Raw genomic sequence first — 22,288 nt, forward strand, 5'->3', positions numbered from 1 at the left:
ACTATTTCAACTTGTGTGTATCCTCGAAAATTTTCAGTCCCTTTCTTGTGAGCTTTTCATTTGCCATCATTATTGGAATGCAGAAAATTTTATACCCCCCCCCCCCCCAAAAAAAACACAAAAGAAAAAAAAGAGAGAATTCATTCGGTGTCTTAAGATGCGATTAAAAAGAATGAGAACACTTGAATAATAACAGACTACTTGCACTTGTAGAATAACACTTGAATTTCGATGTTTCGTTCCGTTCCGTTAATTTACTAATATCCACACGGATATTGGTATTTTGCGGAACGGAACGGAACCAGCGCAGAAAATATCCATTTTATATCAGTAATAAATGCAAATCGAAAATTAAACATAGTTTATACATTAACTACAGATGCAAGGTGAAGATAACGAACAGTGATCAATCTCATAACTCCTACAAGCAATACAAAATAGATAGTTGGGCAAACACGGACCCCTGGACACACCAGAGGTGGGATCAGGTGCCTAGGAGGAGTAAGCATCCCCTGTTGACCGGTCACACCCGCCGTGAGCCCCATATCCTGATCAGGTAAACGGAGTTATCCGCAGTCAAAATCAGTGTGCCAAGAACAGCTTAACAATCGGTATGAAACACGTCAGACAGCATTTGACCCAATGCGAGGTTGTATTGACGAACTAGATCGTTATAACGACCATAGAATTTGCGAAATGCTGACTTCAATCGAGACTGTTGAAATCCCTGTACCATCAACTTGTTTGTCAGTAGCTTACCTCGATTTAAAAACTGACTATACCCAGAACAAGCTCTTGCATATCGAATCAGTTGAGATATATAAACACCATATGCAGGTGATAATGGAATATTGCTACATAAATGTGGGAAGTTGACGATGGAGAAGCTGAAATCATCCCGTTTGTCAACGCAGAAGTAAAGCTCAGATGATTGAACACAATTGTATATTTAAAAAAATAAAACTTTAAAGCCCGGTATTCTCTTTTATGACTCTCTACTTTTCATAGGCCAGCATCAGTGGACACAATTATGTATATAACTAGAAGTTTAAAGTCCAGTATTTTATTTTTACAACCAACTTCTTTTTACAGTGGATTCCCCCTTAGGGTACCCCACAATCGGTTCCGTTCCGTTTCGTTCCGTTAAGTACCAATAGCCCTTTCTTCCTACAGGAGAATTTCATCTTTGGGAACTCTTTCAAGACCCACATTTGGAGGCTGGAGAGGATTCGGCATTCGTTCTTGCTCTTGTTCCATTTCTCTCTGAATCTGGAGATTTTCGTAATTTCGTAAGTAAATTGAATTTTTTTCTTGGGGTCCCCACAAACTCGAAGAAGGGGGAATTCTTTCTGCACCAAATGGAAAAGGGGAAGCCCCCCCTAGGAGCCTAAATAAGTCCATTAAACTGTGACTAACATCATTGACAAAGCCAACTCTACCTCCCACTAGTGGTGACCTTGAACGTGACCTTGAATGGGAGATGGTGTGAGGATATCGCACATCTCCACCATGAAATGGCCTGTCCTTGGATTGTCGGTTTCCATGGCAACGGATGGTAGAAATTTGGTTGTGGGGTTGGAATTATGTAAGATGGTGCAAGTAAAGTTAATACTGTGAAAATCAAAGAAATCTGTGACATTGAGTGGCCAGACTCTATCTGATTTCTTTGATTTTTACATAGAATTGATCTTAAGATGCGATTGAACACGTGTTAAAATGCATCTTCAAAACCGAAACAAATTGCAATCAAATATTTCAGGCATGTTCAAAAACACATCCATGTGTGTGAAAGCAGTTATTTCGACCCCCACCCTCCACCCCCACAGGCAAAAAAAGATAATTCGATGTCTTAAGATTCTGTACGATTAAAAAGAATGAGCATAATTGAATAGCAAGAGACTAATTGTAGGGGTAGAATAACACTTCCATTTCGATGTTTCGTTTCGTTCCGTTAAGTACTAATATCCACACGGATATTGGTATTTAGCGAAACGGAACGGAATCCTATATATATCTATATGCATATTGATTTTTTGAAATTAACAATTCCTCTGACTTTCAGAGTGATCAAATAATAAACAGATGAAAAGGAAAGCTTTAACAAAAACAGGAGAAAATAACGTGACATTGATTTAGAAGGAAAAACACCCCCGAAAAAAAAAACACAAAAGAAAAGAGAGAATTCGGTGTCTTAAGATGCGATTGAACACGTGTGAAAATGCGTCTTCATAACCGAAACAAATTGCAATCAAAAATTTCAGACATGTTGAAAAACATATGCATTTGTGTGAAAGCAACATTAAGTTACAAAAAAAAAAAAAACAACAAAAAACACACCCAACCCCCACCCCAACCCCCCAACCCCCCCAAAAAAAAGACACAAAAGAACAAGAAAAGAGAGAATTCGGTGTCTTAAGATGCGATTAAAAAGAATGAGAACACTTGAATAATAACAGACTACTTGCACTTGTAGAATAACACTTTAATTTCGATGTTCCGTTCCGTTCCGTTAAATACTAATATCCACACGGATATTGGTATTTAGCGAAACGGAACGAAATCCTATAATTCTAGCAACTATTTCAACTTGTGTGTATCCTCGAAAATTTTCAGTCCCTTTCTTGTGAGCTTTTCATTTGCCATCATTATTGGAATGCAGAAAATTTTATATAGATCCCGATTATCTATTCATATATTTATCTATATGTATATTGATTTTTGAAATTAACAATTCCTCTGATTTTCAGAGTGATCAATTAATAAACCGATGAAAGAAAAAGCTTCAGCAAAAACAGGAGAAAATAACGTGGCATTAATTTACAAAAAAACCCACCCCACCTCCCGAAAAAAAAAACACAAAAGAAAAAAAGAGAAAATTCATTCGGTGTCTTAAGATGCGATTAAAAAGAATGAGAACACTTGAATAATAACAGACTACTTGCACTTGTAAAATAACACTTGAATTTCGATGTTTCGTTCCGTTCCGTTAAATACTAATATCCACACGGATATTGGTATTTTGCGGAACGGAACGGAACCAGCGCAGAAAATATCCATTTTATATCAGGAATAAATGCAAATCGAAAATTAAACATAGTTTATACATTAACTACAGATATCAACGCAGAAGTAAAGCTCAGATGATTGAACACAATTGTATATTTAAAAAAGCCCGGCATTCTCTTTTACGACTCTCTACTTTTCATAGGCCAGCATCAGTGGACACAATTATGTATATAACTAGAAGTTTAAAGTCCAGTATTTTATTTTTACAACCAACTTCTTTTTACAGTGGATTCCCCCTTAGGGTACCCCACAATCGGTTCCGTTCCGTTTCGTTCCGTTCCGCAAAGTACCAATAGCCCTTTCTTCCTACAGGAGAATTTCATCTTTGGGAACTCTTTCAAGACCCACATTTGGAGGCTGGAGAGGATTCGGCATTCGTTCTTGCTCTTGTTCCATTTCTCTCTGAATCTGGAGATTTTCGTAATTTCGTAAGTAAATTGAATTTTTTTCTTGGGGTCCCCACAAACTCGAAGAAGGGGGAATTCTTTCAAGACCCACACTTGGAGGCTGCAGAGAATTCAGCATTCGTGCTCGCTCTAGTGCCATTTCGAGACTTTCGAACCTGAAGTCAATTAAACTTTTTCTTCGGTACTCTCGGAGCATAGAACGGCGTATTAAACTGTGAACAACTTCAGACCTGGCAGAGTCAAGTCTACTTCCCACTAGTGGTGACCTTGAACGTGACCTTGAATGGGAGATGGTGTGAGGATGTCGCACATCTCCACCATGAAATGGCCTGTCCTTGGATTGATCTAAATCCACACTACCCCGACGTTCTCTGTCACTGGGCCTCCTTTCTCTGAAATGGCAAAATCCATGAGGTTATTCAGTGACAAGACAATTACATAAATAAATCATATAGACTTAACTTTTAAAAAGAACTTCAATTCAAATCTACATCGCTTAATTGTAAGTTTGGAAATTAAATCTGTTTCAGTACAATAAACCTAATTCATATTTTCAAAAGAAATTTCACTCAAAGTTTGAAATATGAGATGATAGTGTAACTTTTGATGAATAAAATAAATTAGAAAAAAATTCTACGGTTGCTGGGATACCTTTTAAAGGGAGAGTTTCAAATTAACCATATACGGTTCTGGAAATTGACCAGGTAATTTCTTCAAACGAGATTTCATTTATATCCGAGGATAATTTTAACTAAATGATATTCATTGAAAATGAAGGGGAAAACTTCAACCTGTTACAGTCTGAAACTTTTATGGGGCCCATTCTAAAATATATCTCTAACACTCTTATAAACTAGGATTATACTTTTTTCACATTACAAAACAGTGATTCAGTATGCAAAGGTAATAAAATTCTATTACATTGAAAATTTGGACAGCAACCACATTTTGACTTTTCGCAAAGAGGCTAAAAACTTTTATTAGGTTAATTTCCTCAAATTGCGTATAATGTACCTTTCCCTGTCTTCACTGCTTCTAGCGAGTCCTAGCAACACTTCCCTTTCTTTCTCTTTTCCCTTTTCTTTTTCTAGCTCCCTTTCCCTTTCATCTGGTTTGGACCAGTGAGATCCAGAAAACAAAGGGGAGGATATCTGTAGGTGGCTCCATTCCTGTGGAGAGGCTATGCCTGGAATTTTTGGCATTTCCCTACCAGGTCTGCCAAAAGGATTTGCACCTAAAACAAGATACACAAATCTTTGTATTTGTTGATTACTAAATTACTAAGTAGCAAGTGACAAACATAAATTGTGCACTTATATATTGCTCTTTAATCATTGCATTTCACTTGTTGCAACAACAAAGATGAGAATGTTTAGCATTTTAAAGAAAATGGTTAATCAAGGTTTTGAACAAACCTGCATCTAAATCACCTTTGAACAAGAGCACTGCTAAGCGGAGCATCCCCTTGCTCGGGTGCTTATTCATATCAATCATTGACATCTTATTATTTTCTATCCAAGATAGATTCAAAGTTTGCACATTCTACGATCAGTACCTTGACTCTAACTTGATACATGGACTTGTAATTGCATATACGGAAATTTGAAATGGGAGAAGATATAGGAGTAAGACCAAAGTAATTATTGCAACCAAAAAAAGGAGATTGTAAAACAAGAGGCCCATGGGCCACATCGCTCACCTGAGTCACCTTGGCCCATATCTGAAGACTTTTCATATATATTTGCATGTAAAACCTTAGTCCCTATTATGGCCCAAACTACCCTTTGCAAACTTGAATCTACACTATGTCAGAAAGCTTCCATGTAAATATCAACTTCTTTGGCCCAATGGTTCTTGAGAAGAAGATTTTTAAAGCTTTTTCCTATATTTGTATGTAAAACTTTGACACCCCCCCCCCTTGCGGCCCCATCCTACCCCCCCCCCCCCCCCGGGGGGCCATGATTTGAACAAACTTGAATCTGGACTATGTCAGAAAGTTTTCTTGTAAATATCAGCTTTTCTGACTCAGTGGTTATTGAGAAAAAGATTTTAACTATATATTTGTATGTAAAACTTTGACCCCCTCGTGGCCCCATCCTACCCCCGGGGGCCATGATTTGAACAAACTTGAATCTGCACTATGTCAGAAAGTTTTCATGTAAAAATCAGCTTTTTCTGGCTCAGTGGTTCTTGAGAAGAATATTTTTCCTATATATTTGTATGTAAAACTTTGATCCCCTATTGTGGCCCCATCCAACCCCTGGAGCCCATGATTTGAACAAACGTGAATCTGCATTATGTCAGGAAGCTTTCAAGTAAATTTCAGCTTTTCTGGCCCAGTGGTTCTTGAGAAGAAGATTTTTAAATGACCCCACCCTATTTTTGCATTTTTGTGATTATCTCCCTTTTGAAAGGGACATGGACCTTCATTTGAACAAACTTGAAAGCCCTTCACCCAAGGATACTTTTGGCCATGTTTGGTTGAAATTGGCCCAGTGGTTCTGGAGAAGGAGTCGAAAATGTGAAAAGTTTAACAGATAGACGGACAGACAGACAGACGGACGGACGGACAGACAGACGGACGGACAGACGACGGACAAAAAGCGATCAGAAAAGCTCACTTGAGCTTTCAGCTCAGGTGAGCTAAAAATGATGTTAGACACAATTTTTTTCAAAGATAATACTTTCTTCCACGACAAAATTTAATTTAAGCAGAAAAATTAAATAAAAACGTTTTGAAAAAACAGCGCTAAATTGTAGCGAGTATCTAAGCAAAGGGGGGGGGGGGGGGGGGGGGTAACCCAAGTAACACCTGTTTATCTAGAACAATAACACGTTTAACTTCATTTCAAAACAATCAACGTTCTAGGTGACAGAAAACAGTAGGAGGATTATGGAGGGTGATACTGAAGCATTTTCAGAAATTCCCGCTCCTAATGGAGATAAAATGTTAATTTACAGCAAGTTTGATGTAGAAAACCGTTTTAAAACGATTTCTGAAATCTAAAATCCCGAGGACTTGGCAATAAAACGAGAAAAGCAGAACCATTATCTTCCGGCGTATTTCAACGACTTATAGATGCTAAACAGATGGGAAACGGTTAAAAAAAACTTACTTCAGTATAAGGTAGCATTCCCTAAGCAACGAAATAGCAGCATCAGACGTTCATACGATGACGCCACGTAAACAAAGTTCTACAACTCTTACAAATTATATGAAACATTGAAAACGGGCGACTTCGTAAATCCGAAAAAATAAATAAAAATAATTCACTTATTTCCAATTTTAGTATCAATTAGCAAGCCCCTAGGAGCTGCTTAATAGAATATATATGTACATGAACAACACAGCGATAGATATGACGGGTTTCTCGGCCAAGCAGTTCAGTTAATTCTAGACCACATGAGGGGATGTCCATAAGTAATCATCCAATTATCGTGACCAGCAATGGAATAAAGCTACAAAACCCAGACTTTAGCATGTTTCACAATGCCAATAGTACTGGAAACATAACCATTAAAGTAAATTCACTGAAGGAATGAAATAGTAAAATATCGTTGTACAGTATACCATGTATTTATGTTTAGGTCAATCCCCCCCCCAATTTAAAAAAAAATGTTTATCAACTTGTTGTGTTTTAGGTATATGATATTCTATATGTACATAATGCATATGTGCATGGTGATGCAGATTATACATGTATCTATAATGATCAAGGAAGGGGAGTATATTGTCAGTATTTCTATCACAGTCGTAATGCACTATTGGTATTTTTATGCCACAGACATCGAAGATCGGGGACATTTTGTTTTAATCTCGTCTGTCTTTCTGTCCTACAGTCACTCGGTCACAAGCTTTACAGTGAAATACCCTGAAGTGTGGAGCGTGTATTATCGGAAGGAGAGTTTGAGCAAATTATTTTTGACTGACTATGGTCCAATCAGAACGCAGTATACAGAGCCAATACACCATATTTGTCGAGTGAAAAAAGTGTCTCGTTCATATTATGGTCGGGAAATCAAAACAGCGGTTGATCAATACACAAACACATATACATTTTTTATTCATCAAATTCTTATTGAAGACGCTTGAAAGATTTTTTTTATTCTAAGAATGTGCTTATTTAAACTGGAAAAAAAATAATGCATAGTAAATGGAAATGACAATACTCATTTGCGTTTCTTTCTCTGCATTACTTTGTCTTTACCTTGCCTACATTTGATACACTTGTGCAGTAAGCCAGTCCAGATAACGAACGAATGTAAACAAAACGTGTGGTACTGTTATTATAGTGTGTTGAAAAGATCCATGCGAAAAAGTATAGCTATACTAATGAATAATAATTGGGTGGGGGGGGGGGGGGGGATGTGTGCACTCAATGTAACTTGTAGTCATAATCAAACCAAAAAAAAAAAAATTAAAAAAACAAAACCAACAAAACAAAGCAAAAAAGGAATAAGCGCAATTCAACTGTTTTGCTTACCTAGATATGTATATATGTGAATGCTGGACAACTCACCCCTCTTAGGGCAACTCGCCCTCTCTCAGGACAAGTCGCCCCTTCTCTTGAGACAACTCGCCCCCAATATTATATATAAATATACATGTATTATCGCATTTTATTTTTGTTTTGTGTGTGTGTGTTTTATTTACACTTTTAACCCTATAAAGATACGTCTTTTTATTTCATACTTTAACAAGAATGGTAAATTCTAATAGAATTATACACATATTTAACTAGAGCCAAGCTCGTTGCAAAGCAACGAGAGGTCTTCCGTCGGAGCTGTATGACATAAAAACCTTACACTTGACCATATGTCCTTGGGTCAGGTCCTAATGCAGCCTAGTTAACATGAAAATACAGGAACCGTACATGAGTATGTGTGTGGGATCTAACTTTCGCCTTCTTTCCCTCTTGATATGTTATACGTAACATCACCCCGGGAAAAATTATTTGAAATACTTATCCAGTGATTTTACAAAAGACGAATAGAAGTTAAGTTTTTAAAAAGAAAATAATCAACTGTTCTGTGACAGGAAGATAAGTACTGTAACGATATAAGTAGTTTGGCTACGCTGGCGATTCTGACTTCTCATATGTACTTATGAAATAGTTTGAGAATTTAATATATATCATTGAAATGAAGCTTTAAAGGTGTACTATCAATTTTTATCGTTAGGTGTTTAATAAATTTATACTACGCAAGTACATGCGTGTATGATCTCATTCCACGAATCAGTCTTTTGAGGCGCGCGTGTATGTGGGATTAAATTCTTTCAGCATTTAACTTTTCAGTCCCAATAATGAAGAAAAAATTACTATTTAAATTTATGAAATTTATGGCTCAGGACATACAATAAAGGTTTATAGCTGTTACCAATATTTTATCATACAACAAAATTATGATAGCATAATATTCAGACTGAAGAGAATGATTCATCGAGTTTGAATTATTTATACATACAAATCAAATAAATTGCTACCAAATCTTGAATATTTTATTAAACTTTAATATCTGCGTAAATACATGTAGGTATATTATGTACACAGTGCGCACAGAAGTCGTGTATGAATTTCACGCCAGGGGCACGTGCCGAAGTAAGTTATACGCATATTTTCCCCCTTCACCTACCTAATGATACGGTTACCTGTTTGGGGGTCAAGCTTTTTACTCATATATAACACAATACTCGAGCAAAATATTGTTTATGAGATCAATAAGATGTTAAAAAACAACTTTTCCAGCGAAAGCCATATCGAAATATTTATCGTTTTTGAGTTATAAAGCGAAAACTTTGAAGATCCCCAGATCCCTAATTTAAGGGGCCAGCCCCTTTTTAGTGATATCAAAAGAAAGCTCTTAACATTTTGTGCAACTTTTGTTCTACACGTCTTAACAAAATATTTTTAGTTTAAAAGATACAAAGGAAAATATGTGTAATTTTTTGCTCCTTTAGGCGTCCTAATTTTCGAACCCTGTCAACCACCATTTCGAATGCTGTAATCAAAAAACAAAAACGATGTGCACAACTACAATGCTCCTACTTTTCATTTTCAACGCAAATTCTGCTCAAGCTTATACAGTCTCGGAGCCTTTGTCTGGAAACCAAAGCCCCTAAAATTTCATACAAAGGGGAATAACTCGTAAACAGAATGGAATTTCTGAAATATAGTTACATGATTTTAAAATTGTTTTGTAAAGTTGATAAAACCTGAAAATTTGAGCAAAATCCATGCAGAAATGAGCGAGATATGAAGCTTCAAAGTTAGCGTCTAGAAAAGAAAAAGAAAAAGAATAATAAGAATAATCTTAACCAGCACAATCAGAGCAAAGCTTGTTGCAAAGCAACGAGAAGTCTTCCGTCGGAGCTGTGTGATATAAAAACCTTGAATTTTACCAATGTCCTCGGGTCAGGTCCTAATGCAGCCTCAGTTAACATGAAAAACTGAAGAGAATAATTCATCGAGTTTGAATTATTTATACATACAAATCAAATAAATTGCTCTCAAATCTCGAATATTTTTTAAAACTTTAATATCTATCTGCGTAAATACATGTCGGAATATTATGTACACAGTGCGCACAGAAGTCGCGTATGGATTTCACGCTAGGGACACGTGCTGAAGTTACATAATTTGGACCAGGAGTTCTGAATCAATGTTTAATCAAAGTCATTGTTTTTAAACAATAAAACAACAACTCATTTGAAATGAGGCTGGTCGGCTATGGGTTTCTGAATATTTTATACGCATGTGTAGATTTGGTTTAATCATGATTATAAACTATTGATTTCAAAACATGCTCAGAAATAATTCGTTATGTTTGTAAAATGTATCCATTTTCTTTTTCACAACGAAGAATTTGAGTAAAGCTTGTGTGTTCAGTTAGAGTAGTGTGAAATCACAGATCGCTAGTCCAGCAGCGATGAATCTCCGATATTAAACACACATTCAATTAGACATGATTGAGAAACTTTTTCACATGTAATGTTGGGGTAAGACAGGGCGAAAATTTATCCCCATTTCTGTTTGCTTTGTATATTAACGATCTTGAATATTTTTTACAAGAGAAAGGCATTACTGGCCTACAAAGTGTTACTAATTCAATTGAAGAAGAACTTATGTTGTACTGGAAACTTTTAATTCTGCTATATGCAGATGATACAGTTATAATGACTGAATCTACTGATGATTTACAATGTGCGTTGAATGAATTTTTTATATACTGTACTCATTGGAAATTGAATGTTAATGTCGATAAAACAAAAAATTTGATATTCTCAAAGGGTCCATTGATGAAAAGGCAATTTTACTATAATGGGAGTGTTATAGAGAATGTAAAAGAATTCAAATATCTCGGTATTATATTTTCTAGATCAGGGTCTTTTTGTAGAGCTAAGAAACATTTATGTGAACAAGCCCAGAAAGCTATGAATGGAATTATAAGGAAAATTAGATTGTTTGATTTACCAATTAGTTGTCAATTTGACCTGTTTGACAAAGTAGTTTTACCAGTTTTAATTTATGGATGTGAAATATGGGGGTATGAAAATTTACAAGTTGTAGAGCGCATTCACTTAAAATTTTTGAAACACATTTTTCAGCTGAAAAGCTCTACGCCCTCATTTATGGTATATGGCGAAACAGGTCGTTTCCCAATCTATATTAATGTGTATAGCAGAATGATTTTATACTGGGCTACATTATTGCAAGATTGTGACTTTAAAATTGTTAATGTACTTTATAAATTTTTGCATACACAATATCTTAACGGTACTGTTAAGAACCCCTGGTTTGAATGTATTCATCGAATTGTAAACATGTGTGGTCTTTCAAATATATGGAATCAACAAAAGAACATAAATGGAAAATGGATAACAAATACTGTCAAACAAAGACTTAAGATCAATTCATTCAAACATGGTCGAGCGATATGTTCAATTCATCTAAAGGTAAAATATACAGAACTTTTAAAATAGACTTTGGACCAGAAAAATATTTAGAAAAAATGTCAAAAAAATTCAGAACTATTTTTCTTAAATTTCGCACCACAAATCACCGCCTCCCTATAGAGGCTGGTAGATGGATTGGTATTCCATATAATGAAAGATTTTGTGTTTTGTGTAACGAATCGAAAATTGCAGACGAATTCCATTATATATTAGAATGCAATGCTTTATCAAATATTAGAAAAAAATACCTACACAGTAGGTATTACACAAGACCTAATGTTATTAAATTTCATGAAATTATGCGAGTAAATGATGTTTACATGGGATCACTGTCTAAACACGATTTGGTAATGCCATTTCTGTAAACAACTGTAATTAGTGTTGTTGCTTTTCTAAAATAAACAGTGCAATTATTATTAAATCTATTTTTCGAGAAGTTAGATAGGCCTAAATTATGATACGATTACGTATCATTGACAACTAGGCCTTATTTTATCTTAATTATATTTAAATTATTTTCAAAAACTCTTATACTATACAGCTTTTACTTGAAACAGCAAACATAGCTAATTGGTTTGAAATTTAATGATGCTTTTTATACATATACTCTTGCTTGTAGTATTTTATTTCTTCCTCGTAGTCTTATGCTTTCGTATCTGTATATTCTTGTATATTCTTGCATGAAAGTTTTCTTTTATTTTGTATTCTTTTGTTAATCTGTGATATGTTTGTGTATATGTGTACATGCATGCTATGTGTCTTTGTCCTTGATATACTTCAATGTGATAGTCGGTTAAAAAGCTCTACAGAGCTTGTGTTTGACATGTTGAAGGTATATAGTGCCGACTTTAAATAAAATTTACTTTACTTTACTGTCACGGGTGCATTTCGGAAAGAAAAATATTATAATAAAAATGATCAAACTTATTGTGAAAATCACAATACTTTTAAATTATTGTATTCAAGCAATTTTATTAATCATTATTATGTTTTATCTACTTAGGAAGTGGGAACGCGGCGTGCTGTTGTTGTAAACACACGTGTACGCGGTCCTTAAAAAAAATGAAAGCATTATATAATTCAATTCAAAGTTGGGAAATATCATATTTTATTATTTATAATTGAAAGTTCAATTATCTTTTATCTTTAAATTTCTTTTTTAAAACTACCAGTTGGTAGACACGGCTAGCAAAGTTCTGCCTATATGTTGTTACAAGGTGAAGGTCAGTTGGTGCGAGTGTGTATTGAATTTGAGAGCAGAACGGAAAGCATATGCCGTAGGCCTATATGTAACAGTGCGTAGCTTCGATAGAACCATTATCTCGCAGTTTATCTACGTCTTTGTCCAAGTGCTTGTTTGAAAAAGTACAGAGACAAATTCTACTGGGTTTTTTTTTAATGGCAAAGTCGTTGTACCGACAAAAAATATTCACGTCTTGTCCCTCGTACCTTCCTTCGAAAATTGAAAAATAAAACACAGTCCAAATCCTCTCTACTGACAGCAAGTACACCCTTAAACGGCACAAAACACCCTAATGCAGTGTTATTTACAAGCCGATAATGTGATGATTGTTTGTTTGTCAATTAAATCTCATCTGTTTATGAAATGGCTAACAACTGTTTTCAAATCTTCTCGCTCGAGGTCGCATATGACGTCACAGATAATGGCGCGTAAAATATCGAAGAAAATATGCATATCGCAAGATTTGAATTTCATCGCTTTCAAACTCGAAAACTACGCAAACTGTTTCATTTAAAACACATGTAAAGTAGTTTCAGGCATGAAATGAATTAATTTTGCTGAAAAAATTAAAAAGTTTAAAAACATGCGATGTGTCCTTTAACAGGGCGATTTTACTTGTCCTATCAGTTAAATTACTAGAATGCTAGTAATTTTGGCAATGGAATACAGGAATGGAAAATTAGTAAATCTACTTAATGCATACTAATATTTACTATTGTCTGAAGTAAGGTTTTACTGTCTGATTAGTTAAATTACTAGTTAATAAATAGTAAACTTACTTAACACCTAGTAAAAACTACTTTTAAATTAGTGATTGTATGGACAGTAGTTTTACTAGTTTGCTTAGTGTATTTTACTAGTTATTTTTTTTCAGTGCAAGAGAGGGGGCGAGTTGTCCCAAAGAGGGGGGGAGTTGTCTTAGGGACGAGTAGTCCCGTTGAGGGGGCTAGTTGTCTTGAGGGCGAGTTGTCCTGATACCATACATGTTAATTCAAACATCCATGTTTAATACAATTTGGAACCAACCAAACCATTCCAGTTAACGGTATATACACGTGTTTTTCGTATAAAAATAGTTACATTTCAGTATCAAAGTCTTATTCAGATTGAGGTCATACATTTACTGTTGGGGGAGGGGGCATTGTTCTGCTTTATTGTTAAACAATATATAAAATGTACTTAATATTCTGCTCGTTTTGGCCAGATAAAAAAAATCAGTACAAGAGAGATTTCGCAAACTAATTTCTCAAAATTTGAAATTACTAAAGGGATCAGAGAAATTAAACAAGGTGATTTAATGAATTTCTACAACCACACTGGGTATATGAAGATTTGAAAAGAAATGGAATTTGTTCTGTTTTCCCCTATGTATTTGCCTAACAAGAATATCCCTACCAAAATCAATTTTTTGTATAAAAAAATGACACATGGTCATTATTTTACGGGGTCACTTTTCTTCAATCCACACGGAGAAGAATGACCCCAAGACCATAATTTCTACAAAAACTGCGTCATTTTTCTATGTAGAATATTGACCAGGGGGTCAAATTCCTATGTAGAAATATGACCCCCGGTCAATATTCTATAGAGGTCACTGTTCGTCGTTACACCAGCAGAGCCATAGGTTACAGACCACCACCTCTTTCCTCTTCCTTCGCTTATTTCAAAACGGATGGACAGACAAGCTTTGCGCATGGCAATCTGGTGACTGTTGAGGGCCCAAGAACTCGGAGATGAATACCGCGGAAACCCTTGTTGATGATGTTGTAATTGTGGTTTGCTATTGATATTATTTAAATGTGCTGGAATTTCTATTACCGCAGATAAAAATATTTCTCTATATATGTTACAATATCATACATGTATGCTTTTTGTTTGTTTTCAAATCGCTTTTATGAGGTTCAACCTACGTGTTGATGATTCTCAATAAGTGGTGATCTTGTAAAAATGCCCAGTTTTTAATGCATGCCTGACGCTGTTTAAAATCGGAACGGCGAGAAAACACAGTAATTGGTAATCTTATCAGTAATAATAGCAGTAATGGTCTATACCATAGTGGCATACTACACATGATAAAAACACAGTAATTGGTAATTTTATCTGTAATAATGATATAATTTATCTATACCAAACCACCCCAAGTAAAAACAGGTGGTATGATATATGTCACTACTATTATTGTTACACTACAGACAAAATCACCAGTTCCTGTGGGATTACTAGGTAGTGTTATGGTATACATCACTACTATTACTACAAATAAAGTTACCTGTGTGTGCCATTTGTTCTTTTACTATGGGGTGGTGTGGTATAGACCACTACTATTTACTATAATTATTACAGACAAAATTACCGGTTCCACTGGGTGTGCTTTTTTTAACTAGGGGTGGTATGGTATAGATCACTGCTATTATTACAGACAAAATGATCGGTTCCTGTAGAGTGTTTCCTAAATATAAAGTATACTCTTATTGAACCCTCTGTGTTGCAATATATGAAGTGTAATATTTAAACAGGTATTCATTATTCAACGCATCTACAGACAAGAAAACTACCTTAATTGAACTACATCATTATGCAAATAATTTAAGGGGATGTCGTTGTGTCTATTGTAACTTTGACTATGTTCTTGATTAAAATAAAATATATCTTATGTATTTGACAATACATGTTAAAAGCTTTGCTTAATTCACGTATTATATCTTAGCAACTGTTTTTATTTTACTTTGTTCGACAGACGCGTACGTGATTGTATAGTGGATTATAAGTAAGATATTCATATCAAGACATTAGTTTTATTATCTTTCTGTTTTAGATCTACATAAGAAGAACATGGATAATTAATTGCATGACTGTAAATCATATTTCTGCAGATGTTGAAACATGTACAAGCATGTCAGTATGCACGATATGCGGTAGGCTATTTCAATACATCCCATTCGTCGTTTTCTTGTTGAGCAGTTTCAATGTAAAGGAATTATATCTAATAAAATAAAAGCGTCATTGATGTAAGAAAAATATTTACCCGTACCACACGTGTGGCACACTAAAGAACCCTCACTTCTCAATGGTTGTAAGCACCGAGCAAAGGCCTAAATGTGAAGCCCTTCACCGGCTTTGGTGATGTCTCCATGAGTGAAAAGTTCTCAAGAGGATAACTCAAACGAAATTAGATAATGACTAGTTTCTTCACAAAAAGTTGATCGGCGAGATATGCGAATGTTGCATATGACGTCACGGCATCACGTGACCCGCTATCCTTATAATATTAGCAGATATTTTGAAATGAGGAAGTCGATTTGACTCGATTGAGATGTTAAATTAAACCTAAAAGTTTGCTTTAAAAACTAGGAGATTAGTTAGAGTTAGTTACATAGAATGAAGGATTGTATCAATTTGATTGAATCTTGTTTAACGTCCCTCATGAGAACTTTTCACTCATATGGAGACATCACCAATGCCGGTGAAGGGCTTCATATGTAGGCCTTTGATCGGCGCTTACCCATTGAGCAGTGAGGGTTCTTTAGCGTGCCACACCTACTTTGACAAGGGACATCCATTTTTAAGGTCATCTCTGAGGACCCGTGGCATTCACACCTTTTGATGATGGAACTGTCACTACCTGTTTTGACGACTCAATGATTTGATAACCTAACTTTTACTTGCAGTTTTACTTGCAACAACCACCGGTCACAGTAGCTCAGTGGTAGTGCGTTCGCTACATAAGCTTTGGTTATGAGTTCGAACTCTAATCGCATACAGAACTCTAATCGCACCATGGTTGCGTCAAACCTAAGACGGAAGCACGGGTAGTGATTGTTCCTTCACCAACGCTTAGTATTTATCAGTGAGAATCAGGGGGTCTCTCGGATATGACCTTAAAAACATAGGTCCCGTGTTGCGGCAGGCGTTGAGACGTTAAGTAACGCTAACTGATCTAGCCTCGAGCAGTATGTCTAAATTTGTAGTACTGCACATACTGCTGGTGGCGTCTTATTATGAGTGAAATTTTGTCGCAGGGACATAAAAAAAAAAAACTAGGAAGGACTCTTTTAGCTCACTAAATCTGATGTCTTCCTTCCATTTTTCATAGTTAAAAAAGAAAAACATTTTTAGGGATCTTCGTTAAAGGGAAAGGCACCCCTAACCACATGTAGCTTTTATGAATAAATTATTACTTACTGATATCGTAAATGATAGTCTTTAACAACAAAAATCCTTGCCTAACGATTAAATCAATATCAATATCTCATATATTTTAAATTGCCCGCCGATAAGAAAGCGGTCACTGAAGTTTAATTTATGACGTCACACCGTCGGTTCCCGTTTAGTTCATCAGCAGCACTGTAAACATGACAAGTCACGAACAGTTAAGTTTGGAGTCGTATAGATTTGAGCTCGTTCTTCCGCAAGAAGAAATTGAGAAAAGAAGACGTTCTGTCGAGTCTCCGACCAGGCAGACGGTACACGTTTCTTAATATAAATGTCTCGAACCACAACTTGTCATTACACAAATAATGGATCCACAGTTTACATGGTCTTTTGTTTTCAGATAGTCGACTTGGTTGGGTCACGTATTTCGAAAAAAAAAAACAACCTTTTTTTTCACATCTCCCCTACGTATTAATGAGTCCAATTAACTGCTTGACAAGAAGGCATCAATCAATTCGTAAAATCTACCATTTGCACATCTCTGATGATCTTGGAATCTCATCAAAACCGGAACAGACGGTGTGACGTCAAAATTATTTATTTTTGTGGTCTTGTATACAAAAGAGTTCCACATCGTGGCAGCCTCTATAGATGGCAAGAATTTCAATTTTTAACGTTTTCAAATTAGTACTGACGCTTATCTAGGCCGCATATCAACAGAGTAGTATGACAAATGTTTATCATATAATTAATCCTATCATTTATTATGTAAATGTTTTTTGGAATCCCCCCCCCCTCTTTAAAGTGGGAAATTAAGAGGCACGGCACATAACAGTCACATGTATGTGCTTCAACCAAGGAACAGTGTTGTGTACAACCGACAGTAAATTAAACTTTAAACGGTAAAATTTTTATAACCTCCAGGACTTACGTGATTCAAAACACTTCAAGTGCACGATTTAGAATTTAAGCAGTGTTACAATTCTTCAAAAGTTGCACGAGTCACAACGCTTAAAAGAGTCAACTTTGTGATTAGGAATGAGTTAGGACAGTATTTATTTTGAAAGTGAAACCTCCATCGTAACGCTTTTAAGATGATTTTGAAAAACAAATTAATTCAATAAACCAAAAGAACTTTCCACGTTTGCGACCTTTCGTAGAAGACACCTGCTTTGCTGAAATGAGATCATATCATACTTCAGTCAAATGAAACTTACACAGGGGATTTGTTTCTCCCACTCTACACATCACACTGATTTTGACTACGGATAATTAGGTTTAGATATAGAGCTCACAGCTTGTGTGACTGGTCGACAGCGATGCTTATTCCTCCTAGGCACCCAATCCCACCTCTGGTATATCAAGGGGTCGGTGTTTGTCCCTCTGTATGTATCTCTGTATGTGTCTCTGTATGTGTCTCTCTGTATGTGTCTCTCTGTGTGTGTCTCTCTGTATATGTATCTCTGTATGTGTCTCTCTGTATGTGTATCTCTGTGTGTGTCTCTCTGTATGTGTCTCTCTGTATATGTATCTCTGTATATGTATCTCTGTATGTGTCTCTCTGTATATGTATCTCTGTATGTGTCTCTCTGTATATGTATCTCTGTGTGTGTCTCTCTGTATGTATCTCTCTCTCTCTCTCTCTCTGTATGTGTCTCTCTGTATGTGTCTCTGTATATGTATCTCTGTATATGTATCTCTGTGTGTGTCTCTCTGTATGTGTGTCTCTCTGTATGTGTCTCTCTGTATGTGTGTCCCTCTGTATGTGTCTCTCTGTATATGTATCTCTGTATGTGTCTCTGTGTGTGACTCTCTGTATGTGTCTCTCTGTATGTGTCTCTCTGTATGTGTCTCTCTGTATGTCTCTGTATGTATCTCTGTATGTGTATCTCTGTGTGCGTATCTGTGTGTGTCTCTGTATGTGTGTCTCTGTATGTGTGTCTCTCTGTATGTGTCTCTCTGTATGTGTGTCCCTCTGTATGTGTCTCTCTGTATATGTATCTCTGTGTGTGTCTCTCTGTATGTGTCTCTCTGTATATGTATCTCTGTATGTGTCTCTCTGTATCTGTCTCTCTGTATGTGTCTCTCTGTATCTGTCTCTCTGTATGTGTCTCTCTGTATGTATGTCTCTCTGTATGTGTCTCTCTGTGTGTGTATCTCTGTATGTTTGTCTCTGTATGTGTTTCTCTGTATCTGTCTCTCTGTATGTGTCTCTCTGTATATGTCTCTCTCTGTGTGTCTCTATGTGTGTCTCTCTGTATGTGTGTCTCTGTATGTGTGTCTCTCTGTATGTGTCTCTCTGTATGTGTGTCCCTCTGTATGTGTCTCTCTGTATATGTATCTCTGTGTGTGTCTCTCTGTATGTATCTCTCTCTCTCTCTCTCTCTGTATGTGTCTCTCTGTATGTGTCTCTCTGTATATGTATCTCTGTATGTGTCTCTGTGTGTGACTCTCTGTATGTGTCTCTCTGTATGTGTCTCTCTGTATGTCTCTGTATGTATCTCTGTATGTGTATCTCTGTGTGCGTATCTGTGTGTGTCTCTGTATGTGTGTCTCTGTATGTGTGTCTCTCTGTATGTGTCTCTCTGTATGTGTGTCCCTCTGTATGTGTCTCTCTGTATATGTATCTCTGTGTGTGTCTCTCTGTATGTGTCTCTCTGTATATGTATCTCTGTATGTGTCTCTCTGTATCTGTCTCTCTGTATGTGTCTCTCTGTATGTATGTCTCTCTGTATGTGTCTCTCTGTATCTGTCTCTCTGTATGTGTCTCTCTGTATGTATGTCTCTCTGTATGTGTCTCTCTGTGTGTGTATCTCTGTATGTTTGTCTCTGTATGTGTTTCTCTGTATCTGTCTCTCTGTATGTGTCTCTCTGTATATGTCTCTCTCTGTGTGTCTCTATGTGTGTCTCTCTGTATGTGTGTCTCTGTATGTGTCTCTCTCTGTATGTGTCTCATTCTATGTCTCTCTGTGTGTTTCTTTGTTTCTCTCTATGCGTTTATTTATGTGTGTCTTTCTCGGTGTCTTTCTGTGTGTGTGTTTCTCTGTATGGACCTTTTTCTCTATGTCTGTCTTTCTATGTGTTTCAAACAATGTGTGTTTATCGCTCTCTCTCTCTCTCTCTCTCTCTCTCTCTCTCTCTCTCTCTCTCTCTCTCTCTCTCTCTGGGTTTCTCTCTTCATGTTTTATCTACTTGTCTGTCTCTATCTCCCCCCTCTCTATGTCTTCCCCATCTATTTGCCTATGCGGGTGTCTGTGTGCCCCTATGCCTCTGATTGTACCAAGAATTATTCCTCAACAATACTCAACTGTTTATGGTTTCTTGGAACGAATTTACTTTGCCGGTCTCCATAAAAGCACACTAAAATATAGTACTCCGAAGGTGTCTTCTGTATAAGATGCAATCGCGTTCGCGATTGCCTAATTGAGAAAAAAAATATGCGTTTTTGTGTTATGACCCAAAGTTTGAATTCTTTGATGCTAAAAACATCGATTTATACAATAGATTTTAACTGAAATTTTGAATACGTTCAGTAAACACTGATATTTAGATGATTCTTTAAAATGGCATCCGTTGTTAATTTTGCACGCGACGATTCGGCGCAAAGCGAATATTTACGACTTTGACAGTTCAACATGTGTTCAATGTAAACAAATATATGTGATTATTTGGAGAGCATAATTAATTCGTTAATAGATGTAGGTCTTGTTTTGAATCTTCGTGACTGTCTTTGTAAATCTCGTGATTTTGGAGTTATTGGATTGAGAAAGGAACCCTCTTACAGTAGCGATAGCAACGTCTAGAGATGTACATGTGTAGCAACAAAAATGCAATAGGACAGTATCAATTAGAAAGTCATCTTGGTTTGAAAATAACAGTTTAACATTGAGAAAAGAATTTTTTATCACATGTTGTTGGGTTTATCAATGTGCTCAAGATTTTGCAATTGATGAATTGGATGTTTATCAAAAAACTATAACAGATTGGTATGGTTGCGTGAAATTTATTTGGAAAAATGCGGCAGTAACATCATCGGGGTCAGAAAAATTGGTGAAATTGATGAATCAAAATTGGAGAAAACGACATATCACGAAAGAAGACGAGTGGACGTGGTTTGTGTGTTTGGAGGAATTGAGACGGATTCCAAATTGGTGGGTATTTTTTGTCAGCGTGGCAGACAGAACTGCAGATACGATACCCTATTGACAATAATTAAGAAGCACATAAAGCCAGGCAACACTATTTTGTGGATCCGACTTTCGGTGCCTACACAAATACGAGAGAGTCAACTTGGAGAGCTTTTGAAAAATCTTTGCTAACACACAGAACACAGAAGTATTGTATGACAGTTTCTTTGCGCAGTATTGTGTCGTGATAGTATTTCTAAAAGAACCTACTGATCGATTTCTCACTTTCTGTCAAATTATTAGAGAAGTGTATAATCCGGAATGGACAAAATCAGACGTTGTAACAAACAAGAAAACATGGAGGATTTTCAGACATAAGGTAAGCTATTTGATATCGTTATTTGATCCTGTTTTAAACTTCCGGGGACCTGCAAAGTAAATTATACCCGTTTCTGTTGAGGCAGTTCTTATCTGTATGTAAATTATCTGTGATATTCTCATGCTTTATATTTTTTTTTATCGATTTATATGTATGTATGTATGCATGTATGTATGTTAAAGACAGGACCACAATGTAAACTAGTTTGTATGAAACATATGATAAAGCATTCAACCTGATAAGGATTATGTTTGCAAATTAGATCAGAATGATGACCACCGAATTCGCAAAATACCGGTAAAACAGTGAAGATCACTGATAACATTTTCGCTAGCCAAGGGTTTACCATCCGCTCCGCTTCTCTACAAAGCGGAGCGGATCGTAAACACTTGGCTAGCAAAGATGGACTATTAACAACACAAGTGATTACTTCAAAGGAGGCTGTTGAAATCCCAGTAACTTCAACTTATTTGTAAATACTCTGATTCAAATTGAAATGTTTGACTGAAAATGCATAATGGCAGTAATCTTGTAATTTAACTTGAAGACAATCTGGATGACTGAATTTTCTCCGTCGTCAACTTCTGATATTTAAGGAATATTTCATTATTACCTTATATTGTGTTTATGTTTCTCAACTGATTCAACACACAAGGGTATGTGTTGCTTACAATCAGTATTCAAACTGAAGCAGTCTACTATATAAAAAAAAAGACGATGTTCCAGGGGATTTAATAGTTTCTTCCGCATGATAAAACATACCTTGCTGTTTTTCCTCCAATGCAGCAAATCTGGCTGGAATAATAAGTTATATATATATATATAATCTCAAATCAAGAATACATTTAAGAGAAAATCACCATTGCAATTCACCAAATACTCATTTTTAGCACATTCTATCACCAAAACCAAAGAATAATTTGTCAAGTGGTTTAATATAGCCTTGATTAAGGAATTAAG

At 36.0% G+C, this 22,288-nt stretch overlaps 2 protein-coding genes across 14 annotated transcripts in view; both read right to left on the reverse strand.

The window, feature by feature from the left end:
* LOC130046538 (uncharacterized) overlaps positions 1-22,288 on the reverse strand; it is a 248,343-nt gene that overhangs the window by 133,407 nt on the left and 92,648 nt on the right. The window lies entirely within an intron of this gene.
* LOC130048043 (uncharacterized) overlaps positions 3,083-22,288 on the reverse strand; it is a 51,440-nt gene continuing 32,234 nt past the window's right edge. For 7 of the 9 annotated variants that reach the window (XM_056144051.1, XM_056144053.1, XM_056144050.1 and 4 more), the window contains 3 exons: positions 22,091-22,123; positions 4,488-4,707; positions 3,083-3,865 (listed from right to left, as the gene is read on the reverse strand). In XM_056144051.1, the coding sequence (XP_056000026.1) occupies positions 3,373-3,865; positions 4,488-4,707; positions 22,091-22,123 (746 nt within the window). In that variant the 3' untranslated portion in view covers positions 3,083-3,372. Of the gene's footprint in view, positions 3,866-4,487; positions 4,708-15,023; positions 21,960-22,090; positions 22,124-22,288 lie in introns of those variants that run through there. The other 2 variants (XM_056144054.1, XR_008796868.1) reach the window with 2 other exon arrangements.

The sequence above is a fragment of the Ostrea edulis genome, chromosome 7 (assembly GCF_947568905.1).
Source record: "Ostrea edulis chromosome 7, xbOstEdul1.1, whole genome shotgun sequence".
NCBI classification, from domain to species: Eukaryota; Metazoa; Mollusca; class Bivalvia; order Ostreida; family Ostreidae; genus Ostrea; species Ostrea edulis.